This window comes from Betta splendens, chromosome 7, assembly GCF_900634795.4.
Source record: "Betta splendens chromosome 7, fBetSpl5.4, whole genome shotgun sequence".
In the NCBI taxonomy this organism is placed as follows: Eukaryota; Metazoa; Chordata; class Actinopteri; order Anabantiformes; family Osphronemidae; genus Betta; species Betta splendens.
This window is the reverse complement of record NC_040887.2, coordinates 12,273,507-12,290,550: the sequence shown is the minus strand read 5'-3', so window position 1 is coordinate 12,290,550 and position 17,044 is coordinate 12,273,507. Positions and strand designations below refer to the sequence as shown.

General features: G+C 45.1%; 1 protein-coding gene across 8 annotated transcripts in view; it reads left to right on the top strand.

Annotated features, from left to right (window-relative positions):
• Window positions 1-17,044, top strand: part of nphp4 (nephronophthisis 4) — a 109,848-nt gene that overhangs the window by 61,616 nt on the left and 31,188 nt on the right. For 7 of the 8 annotated variants that reach the window (XM_055510313.1, XM_055510310.1, XM_055510309.1 and 4 more), the window contains 5 exons: window positions 178-221; window positions 5,050-5,187; window positions 9,659-9,816; window positions 11,838-12,029; window positions 14,321-14,508. In XM_055510313.1, coding sequence (XP_055366288.1) covers window positions 178-221; window positions 5,050-5,187; window positions 9,659-9,816; window positions 11,838-12,029; window positions 14,321-14,508 — 720 coding nt within the window. The remainder of the gene's footprint in view (window positions 1-177; window positions 222-5,049; window positions 5,188-9,658; window positions 9,817-11,837; window positions 12,030-14,320; window positions 14,509-17,044) is intronic. The other variant, XM_055510311.1, reaches the window with a different exon arrangement.

The following is a 17,044-nucleotide window of genomic DNA, read 5'->3' as shown; positions in this document are numbered from 1 at the left end:
TGCCTCCTGATCCAAGCGGAATCCGATAGATTTGTTACTGATTGTAAATAGTTTTGTGTCCCACTGTTGAGCAGAGTAATAAACTTCACAGAAGTTTTTCTTAGTGGTCTTTGTGTCTCATGATACATGAGTTTTTGTTTTTCATCTTCTCATCCTTTGTGTCTTTTGTGTTTTCAGGTGGGACACCAGCTTCTCCTCCAGAATCACCTCCAGAACCAGGGGTAAAGCGCCTTTTCATTTCCTCTCCTGTACAGAACATTTAGGTTTATTAGATTAATACAGCCCCTACGGCCTCACCTCTAGTTTACGTATTAATATAGGAATTTTAAATGTCCGAGGTGAATGTGTGTTTGCTGCAAATAATCTGATCAGGAAGCTCCTGAAGCTGTGTAGAGTACGTGGTTACAGCTCGCTTGCCGTGTTGCAACAATCGTAAACCTCAACTAATCCGCTGTCATGCTGGGTCGGGTTTGTCAACAGATCCTAGATCAGTCCCACATAGTTTGAAATGTCTGGAAAGGTAAATTATCTGTCCCACATCTCTCAACAATCATGTCATTAGGAGGCTTTAATGAAGTGCGACAGGATCGCAAACACTCGGGGAGATTGGGTGCATTGATATATTCTGCTGGATATTGCTTAGCGGAATAAATATAGGTCTGTGTGTGTGTCTGTTGGAAATGTTACTTTTGGTGAAAAGTGTGTGTGTCTACTTTTTTGTGTACTTATTTTCCTACCAAAGTGAGGACATTTTTAAGATGCGATTAGAAGGCTGAGGTTAGAATTGATGCATCCATCATGTCTGAGAGGTGTGATGAAGACGGACCCATAACCCATATAACATATCTGCATGGACCATATATAACATGGACCAGCGGTGCGGGTTCCTCTTGGCCTATTATGTGTGTGTGTGTGTCCCTTACCACCATCTCTCAGTCTGAGAAGTGGAGGTGCCAGTGGAGACTGGGAGTAGTGATGGATGCTGCTCTCTCTCAGGATGAGGCCAGGGACACGCTCACCACTCACCGAAGCACCGAACGCTGTTTCTGCGTTGCCTCTCCGGCCCAAAAACGTATTGTGGATTCTAAATGGAACCACTGGGAGCTGTGGGAGCGCTGCACGCGTGGACTCTACAGACTGACCTTCAGGGGGCAGGAAGCCTGATATTGATGACGCTGACGTTGCACTTGCCTAATACAGAGACCCACTATATTCCAGTCATTACAAAAATACGAAAATACATTTATTTTAAGCATCTAGATAGGCGTGCAATATTATGGGATTTTTTACACTTTGTTAGCTGAACATCTTCAGCCTTTAAACACTGCTCTCATCCGTCTTGTGTTCATTTTGCAGTAAATGGCCCATAGGTTCTTTGCACACATACTTTTATCCTCAGCAGATTCTGTTGTAAAACGGCCGTCATCAGTGCCCTGACTGCCTGGTGTGCGCTACGCAGACATCTATGATGCCCGTCCAGGACTCTGCATAAGGAAATGAACCAGAAAACGCCGTGTGAAGCGCTGCCACTGCTGCTGGCAGCCACCCTGCCGTGTATTACATGATACCGCTACTGCTGCTGAAACATTCCCACACAGCCTCTACTCCACCAAAGGCATCCCAATGAAAACGCTCCGGTTTCCTCCCTCAAATGATTTTCCCTGTTCGACTAAATTCCTCTCCCCTCTTCAACGGTGGCTGTCGAGGGCTGATCGCCCAGTGGCACCTCTCTCTGAAGCGGCGCTGCCACCCGCTCCGGCTCTGTCTGTAGGTATTGTCGGATCTGACAGCTTTCTCTTGCTCGCATAAATTATTGATCCTCGACACTCTGGTGTGGAATGCTGAGGGTCCGTTTGGGAGAGCAGCTCAATCCAGTGGCCCCTGCTGATAACGGGTTCAGGGCCGTGCTCGGTGCTGACCCAGGTGGGCTCGTGGTCCGTGGGTCGGAGGTGAGGTCCTGTTTTCAGGTTGCTGCTGGCAGCTGGTACTGTCTCATCACAACACAATTCCCACAATCTTTCTGTTATATCTTCACTCAGATATTGCTTCCAAATGATCCTGTCCCAAGAGAGTTTCCTCATTATATCAGGCTTCCTTTAAATAATTAGTTCCAAATCAGCGTATCAACTATCTAATTTGAGGTTTATGAGTTATGTTCATTGCATGACTTTGTTTTATTGAATCTCTGAGTCTTTTTACTATTAAGCAAACAAAATACTCACCATGTACAGTAACTAACTTGCAGGATCTTTTCCTCAGCAGGATCATCATGTCCTGTTGTAATTTGTTGTGCCACCCCTCAAGTTTTAGCTGAACAATCTGAGACTACCTTAGTGAAGACTGGTATTCGCTGCTTTAATACTTATTTACGTCAGTGCTTTTCTGAACTGTAGTATTATTGGGAAGCAGCCAGATGATGTGGAACACCGCGATTTCACAGTTTCACCAGACGTAGAAGTGTAATCGCACCTTTCAATAATATGTAAAAGCAAAATATACAATACAAAGATTATTTTTTTGCGTCTGATGACACTGTTGGGTTTTGAGCCACAGCGTGTAGGAGAAGAAAATGTTTTATATTTCTGAGTGATGCCAATCTGTGGTGAAAGCAGCTTGGTAAACAGGTCGTTTTGGTACAAACGTGTAAAATGTTTTATGATCCTAATACTTCACCTTTTTTTACACGTGTTTTTTGTACAGACAGGATTATTTAATTCAAAATTGATTCTGGAACATTGTGGTACATATCATACATATGAAACCACAACAAGGGATTAAGATCAAAATAGGGATGAACATTAAAATATAACACATAACTGTTAACCAAACACTTCTAAACACTTTCAAATTAAAAGTAAAATGCATGCTGCAGCTTTAGCATATACGCATATCAATTTAATATTATATAATATTAAAACACATTATATAACATGATATATTGTGATATTGGATATAAAATGACCTAACAAATGGAGCAGGTAATGAGCTGTAGCTTTAACCTACAACTGATATACAGACATCAATGTTGAATTTCTTTGTGTCTCTAAGAATATTTTTCTTTCTTTGGCTTTTTGTTCTTCACTCACACAATCATCACTGATTATTCCTTGGGCCTAATCACAATTGTTCGCTCACGCCTTTTCTCGTGGATCTCCTATTTTGCTTTAACAACAGCATTGAAGTGAACCTCATCTCCGCAGTCGTTCACAGACAGACGACCAACGCTACGAACCAAAATGAACATTTGTGACGACCAAGTGGACATTTGTCCCACGCACGCCTGAAACAAAGGACGCGTGCTCAGCATATACCATACGTCCACCCATGTATAACACCCTGGACGCGTTGGCGCTCACGCATGCGGGTCTCATGGAGCCAGAATGTGAACAGATGATCTTTTTGGCTGTCAGGGCAAACAGGCTGAGTTCAGAACTTTGGCAGCCGCAGCGATGCCACTACTAATTGCCTCATTCTGCGCTTTCTCTAGGTGCGTGCGTGTGCGCGCATGTGTGAGATCCTCACACATAGGCTGAGTCTGGTGTCTTTCACACTCTCTGGGCGCAGGACGTGGTGACTCGATGCGAAATCGCATGCATGTGTGCGTGTGATTCAAATGTGCTGCGGCTCAGCCGTACTTATATACCGACTCATGACAACGCGCTGGTCTTGACATTTTGAATTGTGAAGACTTGTTGACCAGTCCCGAACAGAACAGCTCATTTTAGGGTGACGCCTACAGTACACCAATCACAGTGTCTGTGAGATATTCTCTCTGACACTGTGGGTAGGTGAATCAAACTACGCTAGTTTAAAATCAGTGACCACCACCTGCTAATGACACGTTCAGAGAAAGGAGCTTCTGCCTGTTTGTGTCCACTTTCCCTGCATGACTCATCCTTCCCACTTATTAGGGCTTGGGATCACTTCACATGTCAATGAGGTCGGACTTGTTATTATAAAGCAATGTGACACATTGTTGGACACAACAGATGTTTAAATTCCAGCAAAGATCCCAGCGTTTCCACAGAGAACAGATACGTTGGGGTGAAATGTGAATCAAATGACTCATAAGACATCAGTCATTTTTCCTTTTGATGAACTGCTGCTCTCATCAAAAATCTGGAGATCTTAGTTTAAATATTTCCCTATGCGTAAACACCATACATCTTCAAAGAAGATTTGGACCATTTGGAAACAGAACATGCACAACGCTGTCAGACAGTCTGGGGTAAGATGGAGACCAGACATTTAAATCTAACCTTATTCAACGGCCTCTGCTAATCAAAACTAAATAAATGGCAGCAAACCTGTGAAGAATTGAAGACCTGAGGTGATATTTCCACATCTAATATTTACTTACCATCTTAGAAGCTTTAGCTAAACGTTGTAATACATATTTCACAGAACAGAGTCTGTTATCCTCCATCTCTGCTCCATAACAAATCACTTGTGGTATTTTCAGTATGTTTAATGATGTCACAGTGCTATAAAAACACAATCAGCAGAGAATGAATGGAGATTTCTTTGTGCATCCATCACAGCCTACGTTAGGTCCTTCTTAGTTCCTCTCAACTATGCCAATGCCACTAGAGGGCATTTCTCCTCTTTACTTTCCAGTTCTGTAAACTTATCAGGTTATTGTGTGAGCAGTGTCCTGGTATTACACTTCCTGCTGAGCAAATGCCACCCCTGTTTTTTTTGCAGAGTGAGAGGGACATGCTCCTCCCCGGCCTTTGGATCATATTTTACTTATGTGATGTGTCTGTCAGGTTTGCGTAAGCCTTAGAATGAAAAACAGCAGCTGCTTATAAGGTGAAAGTTACTTTCCCTTTTATTCCCAGTCAAACCTCTTCGGGAGCAAAGAGATGCAGACAAACAATTTTCACTTTGACAGCGTTGAAAGATTGTGGGTGGAGAAGCAGGTGCACTAAGAAATGCTCATAAGGACTAAAGCAGTGAGACGGTCTGTTGCTGTCATCTGAGACGGCGCATGCATATTGTTCATAATCACAATAATAACAGCGAATCATTTGCCTTGTTTCTCTGTAGCTCTCACTGTCTCAGCTGGCAGCGACTTCACGCTACCCGACCATCAGCCACTCCAGCTCGGCGTTACCGTGGCAACAGTCGTTTCCTTCTCTGCTCCATCCTTACCCGTTGGCATCAGCCCACCAGCTGTCACATGTCGTAAGATTCACACCCCCGTACACTCACACAGAAACACACACGCACACACGCACACACCTGCGTGCGTGAGTGAAGACACTTTCATAAAACACTCGGTTACGTCCTGACGAAAACACACGAGTGTGTGGCAAAAGAGCGCGGTAGATGGTACAGGCACATTTACACAGCGGCTCTAAAACACATAACCCTGGACGGAGGCCTTTATGCGTCCCCAAGAACACACAGTCATTCACTGGAGTTTAAAGGCTCACTCGCAATTTAGCACTTTGCCTCTCACCAAGCCACACACACTCAAAGCCCCAAAGTGAACTTGTCCTTTTTCAAGTCGGTGAAGCTGCTGGAGGTGCTGGGACTGCTCTTTTTCATATTTATAATCAGAAGGAACATTATGTTTGACCTGACTTTCAAGCAAAAGGGATTTCAGTTTTTAGCATATTCATTTTTTTTGCATTACGTTTCATAATGTTCGGGTCACAATGGTCTGTAGTTGGAGACTAAGTAAAACTATTTTGAAATAGGTAAGTGTACACAACATTTCACTCCAAAGGAGCCAAAACAAAACAGAAAAATTGCTTTTAGCAATTACTGCCATATTGTATTGCATTAAAGTGGGCTTCAGATGCTAATGGGCACGTACCGTATCTGGCTGGGTCGCTGTTAATGAGCTCAGTGCCTCTAAATAAAGTCCTCTCTTTGCAGCCGTAGAATAGCAGAAATGAAGAAGTCAGCTGTATCGTGCCAGTTGCATTAACTCTGCTGAATATTTCCGGGGATGTGCAGATAACCTGCGCCGCCCCCAGCTGTACTCCAGGTGTAGGCAGGAGTCATTTTGTCTTTGAAAGCTGCCTTGTCTTTGCTAATTTAGACCGTGTTCACCCACAAAACGCATATATTAGCGAATCAGCACGCGGCACGGTGAAAAACTGGTAAAACCTCGCAGAAAGGAGTGGAAATCATAATGCTCTAATCCTGGGATTAACCCTGCATCGTTTTCTGCTTATCAAAGTCGCTTTGCACCTTCTTATATGATATGCAGCGTGTTTCTTTGATGTAGAAAGAAATCTGCATCACAACATTTCCGTGCTGGTGTGCGAGCAGTATGGGGATTTGTTTGACGGCTTGAAAGCACATTCGTTTGGCTCACGTGCTCAAATGTTGGAACTGTTTTTCTCCTTCACAGCCCATGAACGCTGCCTCCATTGATGTCACAAATCACTGCTGCAATTATGATAATGCCCCAGTGAGAAATGAGTTTGTCATCTACCTGTGAGACTAAAATGAAACGTCCCTCAGCGGTTTTCAGATCGGAACACTGTGCGTTTCCGTCAGTCTCTCGTCATGTCAAGTCTCTGTGACCACGAGGATAGAAATGCATGTTTCAAAACATAATTTCAGAAACAACTAATACTTACATCCCCCAAGTTTCTGAATGCAAGGCAATGGAAGGCAAAGTGGCCATTTCTGTGCACTGTCAGGCCTTTGCACATGCACGAGATGTGTAACTATTGTCTGCTACTCCGAACCGAAGTCTGTAGCCAAGAACGGGGATATACAGTAGGACAACTAGCAAACTGAGAGCTTTGTCTCCACTGGCAGCTTCCTCTTCACCATGACAGTTGGTGATGGTCCGTGCTCAGAGTGTACTCTCTCCGTGTCAGGAGAATGACTGCTCGAGGCAACGCGATAAACCGGGGATTTGGACAGCTCTCTGCTCTCTGGACTACACGGGTCCATGAGTCTGAAAGTGTGGGACAGTCTGCACATGGGAATTTGTTCTTTTAACTCCTGTCCTTTTTTCCTGTGTGTTTCTAGTTGTAACTTAAAGTAAAGGAATAATATGGAATATTCAAAGGATTCAAACATCGAGTCCTGGCTTTTCACCGTTTCCGTTGTGGGTTCAGAGTGGAGCTGGTCAGTCCATTGGCTTCTGGCCCAGCAGCAGCGACTGTAAGAGGGAATTTGTTGGATTCCAACCAGACAGCAGCAGCTTTAATGGGTTTCTCCCATATTTTATGCACAAAATCCATATGGCTTAAGCCGTGAATCATATTGCAGGATTAATCCAGGAACTGTGGATCAGGCTTACTGGAGATAACAATATAGTGAAAAGCATAAAGTGGCTAAAAAAAGGCACAGTTCAGTTTGGTTCTGAAAGACTCACTAGCTCATGCTGTGGGAAACATGTTCTTAATATGTATCTATAACAGTGGCTGTCTAAAAGGTTTAAAACCTCTTGTATGTTAGTATTTACTGTCAGGTTACTGTCAAAAGAGGAATGTTATGAATTATGAGTTTTATACACATACTGTACTGTATAAGCCAGGGACTGTTTGTGATGATAAAACCTTCATTTGTCCACATCCACATTATCCTTACACTGTCTTCAGACTGCTGATGCCAGCAGGTTCAGACCTACTATAAAGCCATTACTTTGAATCCTTGATGGCTCCTAACAGAACCTTGATTCTCTCTAGAGCTAATAAACTGCAGGCTGTTTGACCGAGCACCAACATGAATGTGCATGTTTTGTTCATGTAGCAGCACAGCTCTGGACGGTACTACATTATTACAGACTGACAGAACGCTCCGTAATGCACAGTAATCTATGTCCTCTGATAAGCCAACTCAACCATGAACATACTTCAAGGCCCAGAAAGGGACATCATTAGCACTCCTTGGCTAATTATCTGCGCTAATTCCCCTCCAGCTGAGCATCTGCCAGTGACAATGAAGAGGGGATTAATGTTTTCCACAAAATTTAGAAATGTTGAATTGCTCTTGTTTTCTCATCTTTTCTTGGTTCTTCACGTTTATCAGCCGTGTAGGAACAAGAAATGATTAAGTTGTGAGCCTTTAATTACTGATTATATAAAATCCTGCCCGTTAGTCAAAACATAACCAATACGTTACTGGTGTTTAGCTTATCATTGAGAAATGGAGCTGCTAATAAATTCTAGTCATATTTCACCTACAGTAAAATATATAATTGATTGGCAGCTGCAATTTGGTCTAAAGGGGTTTCTGATATTTCACAGAAGCTACTGTAAAACCTGGTTATCTTCATATCTTTAATAATGTACTCACTACAAAATTAATATACAGTTGTTATTTGTGTTCTAAATTTTATATTTTATTTTTTTATCATTTCTTAATTACTTGAGAAGCTCGTGGTTGGTTGATAGATGTAAGGGAGTTATTTTTCTTTATCTACCAGGGTCGTGTGAGACTAATACAGTACAGTCGCCTCCAGAAGGATTTATTAGCAGGGCCAGTACATTCGTGTTTGCTGTGCTCTTGCATTACTCGCATAGAACATAGCACAGTTGTATCAGGTTGTGATCAGCTCCGGGTCTTAAACCCAAATGTTTTCCGTGCACCGTGAACGTTGATGAATGGACTCTGTGGAGTGGTAAAGGCAGAGCTCTGGGCTCTGGATATTAGAGATGGAAGAGCAGGTCACGGGTTCTCACGGCCGGGTTCTCGTGTGTTACGCCAGAGTTGGGTAGGTTGTGCTATCTAAGCGCTTTCATCTCCTCAGTCCAGCTCCCGTATTTTTCTCCTCAATAGCTTGAGGAATTGCATGGGCACACTTTGCTGTTTTCTCCTGCTGATGCATTGTGTTCTTGTCAAGTTTATTTATGGGGTATTTAAACAAACAGGTGTGTCGTACAGTGGAACACCTCTCCGAAAACAAGGCACACGCGGGCAGATAAAGCCCAGTGTAGTAAACTAAACATGATACACGATATGCAGAGAGTTGCAGGAGGACCGATTTCAGATATTAAAATGTAAGCCAGGTTTAGTCCATGTGCAAAAACATTAGGAGAGTAGTTTCTACCTATCATGTCAACCTTTGGCTACTGAACCCGCCAATATAACGCACAGGCCACTTTATTAAGGCAGGTAGCTTTAGTCAAGTTAGCTTCAATTCCAAACAGAAGCTCTGATGTTAGTTCTCCTCTCACAAGGTCACAGCAGAATTAGTGGCAACGTTGCTTTACTGGATTAAAATTGCTTAAAAACAAATACTGTGCAGCTCCTGATAACTTCCATCCAACTTCCAGGTGGTCTGGTACTGAGGCAACCAGTAAGAGGAGCGCACTGGGGCTGTGTGTTGATGGACAGAGCTGTTCAATACGTGTCAGATGGGGCGGCTGAATCCAACCATGGGTGCAGTTGTTAATGGCTGTCTGTTGGAGCAGCCATAGTCTAGAGTCACTGTGTCATTAGCCTAGTTACTAATTAGTCTCCATATAGTTTTGAAAACCCATGGATGCAACAGTAGGTCATAGTTATTGTGAATGACCAGTTCACAGTACCATCACGCTCACAAGATGCAGTACGTTCCTTCACATTTTTGGGATCTTTATAGATTTAAACGTAGAACCTTCCTCCCTATAAGCACAGCTCGGTAATATTGAAGCGCCTCTTCATTAACGTCCTGCCCCGGTCTCATCCTGCTTGGTTCCAGGCCTGTTCAGCTGTCAGCAGCATCGCCCACCTGGAGGTGGACTTTCAGCGTGAGGGGGAAGCGTCGCCCTCGGCGCCAGATGAGGGAGACCAGCTACGGGAGCTGCCCTTCGCTCCCGTCCACGCCCCCGTCATCACTCTGGGGGTGAATGTGCCCAGGTGAGAGTGCCAGACACGGGCAGAATGGAAAACGTTTTATTCTGATGAAACACAATTTATGGGAAATCTCTCATCAAAAATATGATTGGTTTTCTAAGCATTCTGAATACTGTGCCTTTAATACATCTGGAATGATTACCCTGTCTCTCTGTGGCACCAAATCCACCCTCGATCCAGTAAGATCAGCTGTAAAGTAAGCAGTGGCCGGTGTAATTCCAGATGCTCACGATGTTTAGTTTTAGAAATCCATTCGCTAAATAGTGGAACTGAACTGTTGGTCTCTTCATAAATATTTATATGAAACCATATGAACCATATGTGAAACCACCACTTTGCTCACCTGGCCTTTCCATGTGGCTCCACTGGCATTTGCAATTGTAACAGAATCAGAGGTGCTGTAGTCTTTTTATATCATCCCAGCACCTGGCGCTAACTTTTCCCACCGCTGCACGGACGTGTGTGATAGGAGGCGTCACTTTAACACGTTGCTGCCGTATCTCGTCTGGTATCTCAATGTAAACACTAGTAGAGTCCTTCATTACCATATCAGCTCACCGTGCTGCTATCTACACAGCGATATTGATGGCGCCCCTAATTGGCAGCATGTGTGCAGTGGGTAGTATAGCTGTGTGTCAGCTCTAAGCCAATTTAAACAAATCGTTTCATCAGCCTTTCCACCCTCCTTTGGATAATAGTCCCGGCATTGTTTGCTCTGTATGTTATTAAATCCATCTACAAGGCAGAGGCCTGACTTTGATGTAGTGGTCCAGAAACCTATGGAACGAATTCCCATTCCCCTCGGAACGAGGCGCCGAGGCTGGACTCCGTATCACGACGGCAAAGGTAATGCAGCCAGGTCTGCTGCTGTTGGTTCACTGAATGATAAAGCACACCCGGCAAATAATGGGCACAGTAACTCAGAAACAAGGCACCGCATTAGTGTAGAGAGTGTGTAAATAAGCAGCTGGCATCGGGGCAGTTTTCCAATCCCAGAGTTTGGATCCAGACACGATGCTGTTCAGTTCAGTGGGCTGAAACATCTCTGCCTCTTCACTCGAAGCCAAAACATCTTTTTGACTGTTTTCGCTGTGAATGACCCACTTCTCCGAGAAGAACAATGGAGTCTAAAGAAGTTTAATTGAAGTTGCTCTGCATATCTGATTGAGCCCGTTTTGAAATAAAAACGATGGCTTGAATATTAATCCACTGGGGCTAAATTAAGATATGACTCTAAGCGACGGGGAGGAAAAGGAAAAGCATGAAATTGACACAGCCTCGGAGGAAAAGCCTGTCTCCTTCACTGTTGTTTCCTTAATTGCTTTGATCAAGTCTTCATTCTTTCACAGATTTGGCGCCGCGGCCTCGACTGTTTACCAACTGGGCACCGGCAGCGCCGCGGCTTCGATGAGCCCAAACATTATCCTTCATTTTCCCGCGCTTGCACTTTAGCCGACCATCTGCGCGCGGTGTTTATCGCCGCCGGAGTGTTTGGTGTCAGCGCTGAATATACAAGTTATGAATGTTACCACAGTCGTGGAAAAACAGGTGGCTACTATGATTACACATAACTGCCAATTATACCTGAGTCTCCCGCGGGAGCACTTTGGACCCGTTTCCCTCCGACGTGAGCTGCGACTTGACGAATGCCGCTGACATTCTCGCCGGCGTTGCGCCGCCGCTTCGTAAAGTTCAGCCAAACGTTGGAGTTCAGGCTCCGGTGTTACACGGCGACGCGATCAACTCCCTCATAAGACGCGTATCTCCCGTCACGGCGGAGCTGATCCAAGTAAAAAGCAGTGAAGCTCTGAAATTACAACGCCACCACTTAGATTCCAGCGTTTTTTTTTTTCTGGCTCATTTACAGCCACAAATCACTGGAGTGCGGCCGGTGCAGCGGGGACTAAACACATTACCTGCCTCTGCTCATAAAGCATCAGGAGCAGCTCTCGCTGAGGTCTTTTCAGCTGCTGATAGATTTGTGCTGTTTGGAGCGTCGCCCTAACCCGGCCCTTCCGCCGCAGCTCCGGCCCAGTCAGCTCCAGGAGCTCGCTGGCCCGGCTCCACTCGGCCGGGTTCCCTGACATCCAGGACTGCAGCGGGCAGGTGGCAGAAGTCCTGGACCCCACGGAGCCCGTGCCCTTTGACCCCCTGCACGAAGAGGCCGACGCTCTGCGGGGAAACCTGGTGGTGTTCCAGTTCCTGGCGTTTACCAGGTGAGTGTCCTGTTGACTGGTACCACAGCTCCTGTGCTGTGTTAATAGACAGATAGAACACACTATTAGATGGGATGACTTATTGTACATCTGTGCAGATCTGACCTGCATCTTTTGATGGACGTGTTATTGTAATGATTACTTCTATTTACAGTAGTGTCACAGCTGTGGTGTTGTAGTGGACAAAGAGCAGTCATTGATTTGACAGCAACTATAAACTGAACCACTCGCCATTTGTTTACAGGAACATATGGATCCTTCAAACGGGCCCTTCCTGCCTTGAGCATTATGCTTTTCTTATCTTGAATCGCAGCCAAGACTTCAATGCACTTAAACCAGGCATGAAGTACTGCCACTCAGCATCTACTCGCATGTCCAGAGAGCGCGCGCGCGCGCGCGCACACACACACACACACACACACACACACACACACACACACACACACACACACACACACACACACACACACACACACTGCCATCTACATATATTGTAGCGTGTGTGCTCACAGTCTCCCGTCAGCGGCCCGTCACCTAAACCCCGGAGCCAGCGTCCCCTCTGTCAGAGGATGACAGTGGAGCCGTCCGGTGACGGACTGGTACAAACACAGCGCGCTCTGTGTCCGTCTATCTTGGCGTCAGCGCTGTCAGCAGTTTGAAACGAAGCAACTCGCGTGCCCGATGTCTGCTTCATCATAGAGTCACCACAGATACTAAATATCAGTACAAGCGTGAGAGTCCCGCCTCTTGATGCTTTCTAGTGGATTTCAATTTGAGGAAGAATGTAATGTTGGAAGCGGCGATTGTGGTTTTTAGGTTCATTTTGTCAAATTATGATAAAAAAATGATCATCCTAATGTTTTTGTCTGTGGCCAGTGACACTGTGACATTTGATACGTCCAAACTATTCTCGATCAGTAAAGAGGAGTCAGACGATTATAGACAGATTCTCACCAATGGCTGATCACATCAAGCATTGCACATCTGTTTATCTAAGCTTGGCTGAGCAGGGAGGTCAGTGATGTAACACACACACACTGCTGGCAGTGAAATCCTCGTTAGCAGACGGTTTGGAGGCCGATGCCTTCAAAGCCTTTTGTGACGGTAGCAAACATTCAGTTTCATGAAGATGTGAAAGCTTGATTGATTTCTTTCTGGTACGTTTTCAAGGCCACCTTAGCGCAGTCTGGAGCCACACGCCTGTTCATAACCCACGCACCTCGGTGACGTGCTGCAGCGTCGGGTGGGGGTTACCTCAGAATAATCACAAACGGCTCCGACCTGCAGCGGCGGTGGCACTTGGGAAAGCTGGCAGCCTGTGGATATGCAGAGTAATTTCTACCTCTCACCCGGGCACCGTAATTATCAATCTCGTCTGTTTACAGAATGAATATTAATGCCGGCTCCTCTGTGAAGACAGAGCGTGGCAGCGTCTTTAACAGTGGAACATCACAGCGTCTGACTGACTGGGAGGTCACGCGCCGCTTTCATTAGATGCCACTTTGAGATTTTCCGTCCCCGGTGGCCGCCTGTGGTCACGGGAGGCCTCCCAGAACTGCGCTTGTTGTTTTCCTCCCTCCTGCCGAACGCCCGGTGACTGATGGATAATCTGTTCATCAGAGGGAAACAGAAAGAGGCTCATCTGGAAACCCCTGCATTATTTAGTGTTTAGTGCTAATATTGTACCTTTAGGCTCATTGGGGTTTTTGTGGGCACACGGAAGAGTAACATCACAGAGATGAAAAGGAATAATGCAACATCAGTCGTCCCTGACAGTTGCAGAGAAACAGGAAACGCAAAGGAAACAAGAGACCAATACAAATCCATGTTTGGCCGACATGTATCATCTGTAATATGAAGGCAGAAACCAAACCATTCACTTAGCTTGATACCTACTCGATCAGCAGCCCAAATTACAGCTACTCAGTGTGATTTACCCCCTTAAGTTCTAATTGTCATTTTTTAATATTGGGTTTTTGCTCTTAAGTGGCTGTAAAGCTCTATTGCCAGCACTGATGGGGCATGAAATAAATGCCTATTTGATTTTTCTTTCCCGGAGCTGTCGGAAGTAGATCATCACCTAAATGTGATTTACGCCCAGGTTTTTAATGACATTTTCAATCATTCATATTAAAAATTGCCTCCTCACACGGATTCGGATGCAATTAAAGAATCACACCCAGCATGTTATTGAAGCCAATCACTTGTATTTTCATCCCTTATTGCAGCGTTACTGTTATTGCTTTGTAATGTAATATTCTGAAGCACGGTCCGCCTCTGTCTCCTGACAGGATGCCAGTGGCAGGTGTTGGTCACGACTGGCCTGACAACATCTATTTCACCTTCCAGTTTTATCGCTTTCCTCCAGTCACATCACAGCGGCTCAAGCTACTGACCAGTGACAAGGTTCACCATAAAACTAGTGATCCACCTTCCTGCATCCTGGCCTCTATCAACAATGACGGCAGTGTCAACTCCGGTAAGGATCCACCACTGCAGAAAAATAACACTGTTCATTTCCTCTGCAACACAGACAGTCAAGCCCTCTGTGCATCACCTGACTCTGCTGAGAGCTTTAGCTTTTGGGTCCTCTTTGCCTATGCTAAACCACTTACAGTGTTATCATTTTACCTTTGGCATATTCATAGCAAAGTTGGACTTAATAGTGAACAATGTTAGCGTTATATTAATCATTTCTGGCTGTAGAGTGGAGAATGTGGGTAAACTGGCTAAATGGTGCTTTCATGTCCCTGTTGGACAGTGGGAAACGCCAATTATGCACAGGAAAATAGGAAAGCACACGCCCACTTGTTTGTGAGCCGCTGCCTCTGCTACTCTTGGCTGTGCATGTGTCTATGATTGGGGCTATAAACCCAGCTGCGATTCATTTTACTCCTCTCCAGGTTAACAGGGCACAGTCGGTGTGTACAAACCACACGCCCGTTTGCACGTTCTCCGATGCCGAGGCACTGCTCCTTCATTCGGCAGAGCGAGCGCTGATTGATGTCAAGTCTATTCTTGTAGCAACTAATGAAATGGAAGAGGTATTACAGCTTCTGACAGAGCGTGATATTGAACACACAAACAACCCCCGACCCCCGCTCCACCACCCCATCCTCCGCCTGCCCATAGTCTCCGCTCCCCAGACGCACACTCCAATCTAACGCCGTCGATATTTTTCTGTCTCTTCCAGTCTATATCATCCAGAGTACTCTTCCACAGAGCCCTCCTACATCCACACAGACCCTCCATGTAATGCATTCTATAGCTGGGAGCCGGATGAACTTTTTATTTCAAGGATTAAGCACCGAGGTTAGCGTTTAGTTAGCTTAGTTCATTCGCAGCTTGCGTTCCTTATGTCTTCCAAGCCTGACTCGTGTTTTAAGCAGTTGTACTGGCTGAGGCTCAAACTTAATTGTCTTTGTGCACAAATAAAACTTTTCTGTGCTGTCAGAAAGGAAGTTGCCGGTAAATTGATTCTGAACGTCTACGTGGAATTTCTTGGGTTTGTGAATATACGTACAGAAGTTAATTTTGTTGCTCCCCGCTGGTTGTTGCTGCTTGCTTATCTCAGTTGCTGAACACTATTGCAGCGTAAGAGGTTTGGAGGATACAGTTTTCACTGCTGTTGTATATATTATATTTTACAGTCATAGATAAGCTGCATTTGTATAGTTGTGTAATTATCCTTCACTCCCTAATTGGACAATTTCATTTTAGTGCAAAATACTAAACTCGCTGTTTATTGGCTGTTTCATGCGAATGACTTCCTTTAAAAATGACCGTCAGCACAGGTTTACCTTTACAGACAGGCCTCTACAGGGCTCAGTCCCATTCACACACACACTGAGCAACTTGAGGCTCAGTGTCACGCTCAGGAACACTTCAGCACATGCTAGTGACTGACACCCAGAACCTGGAATTAGTGGATGATCTGCTCTAGTTCTCGAGCTGCAGCTCTCCCACGAGTATTGTACAGCATCAGACCCACTGACTGCTCGCTGGACATTTAGTATGAGTGTCTGTCAGGCACCTGTGTGTGCAGTGGGGGCTGAGAGAATATGGAATTCAGCTGTAAGTTTTATAGTCCTGCACTTGCTGTCATTCGGTGTCCTGCTTTGCTGAAAGTACTTCTCCTGCATTCATGGGTCACTAGGTCTCGGAAAAAAGCAGTTTTACAATGTTGCTGCAAAAGAGGAACATACCAGATATGACATTGTTCTTCCAATTAACTTTTGTTGCTAAGTGCAGGCAGAGGAACACAGAAAGTGACGCGCGTAACCTTTAGCATTCTTTTGCATGTGTCTCGTATTTTAAGGTTGGACTCCCAAGCATGTAAGTTTCCCACTGTGGCATAAAAGAGGGAGAGGAGGTTCGTAAGTTAATTTAATGGTACATAGACCAGGAGACAATCAGCTTCTTTTACTCCCCGTGTCTTTGGCGCTAAATGTTCAAGGGCTCTGGCATCCAGCTGTTTACCTCACGTATGTAACTTAGCTCACGCAGTAATTGAAGTGTTTCCTTACTACTGATTTTTCTTCGGCAATTATCGCACAAGCAATTAAAACTGTTAAACTGTAGGTGGCATCAATTAAAATGATTCACCAGTGAGAGAAGGAATTTTCAATTAGCGCCCCTTTTTAATCATCCCTATTTAGAGCTTTTTGTTTTTGAAAGCAGCCGTGGGACGGACAACAAACTCCCAACATGCGATCAGTCTTATCGGAATATTCCTCTGCAAAGCCGGGGTCCACCCACGCTGCTGTTTACACCGGCTTCCTGACGAGAGCTCCTTGTGTGGGCGTCTGGGCTCCAGTGACTTGCCTGTGACTTACCAGTTGGCTGTGCTGCATCTGTTAAGGTGTGTGTGTGTGTGTGTGTGTGTGTGTGTGTGTGTGTGTGTGTGTGTGTGTGTGTGTGTGTGTGTGTGTGTGTGTGCGTGTGTGTGCACGCTGCCTCGTTGGGTTTGACTTTATCTACAGTGGTTAGTGCCCAAACCCCACCTGACATCTCCT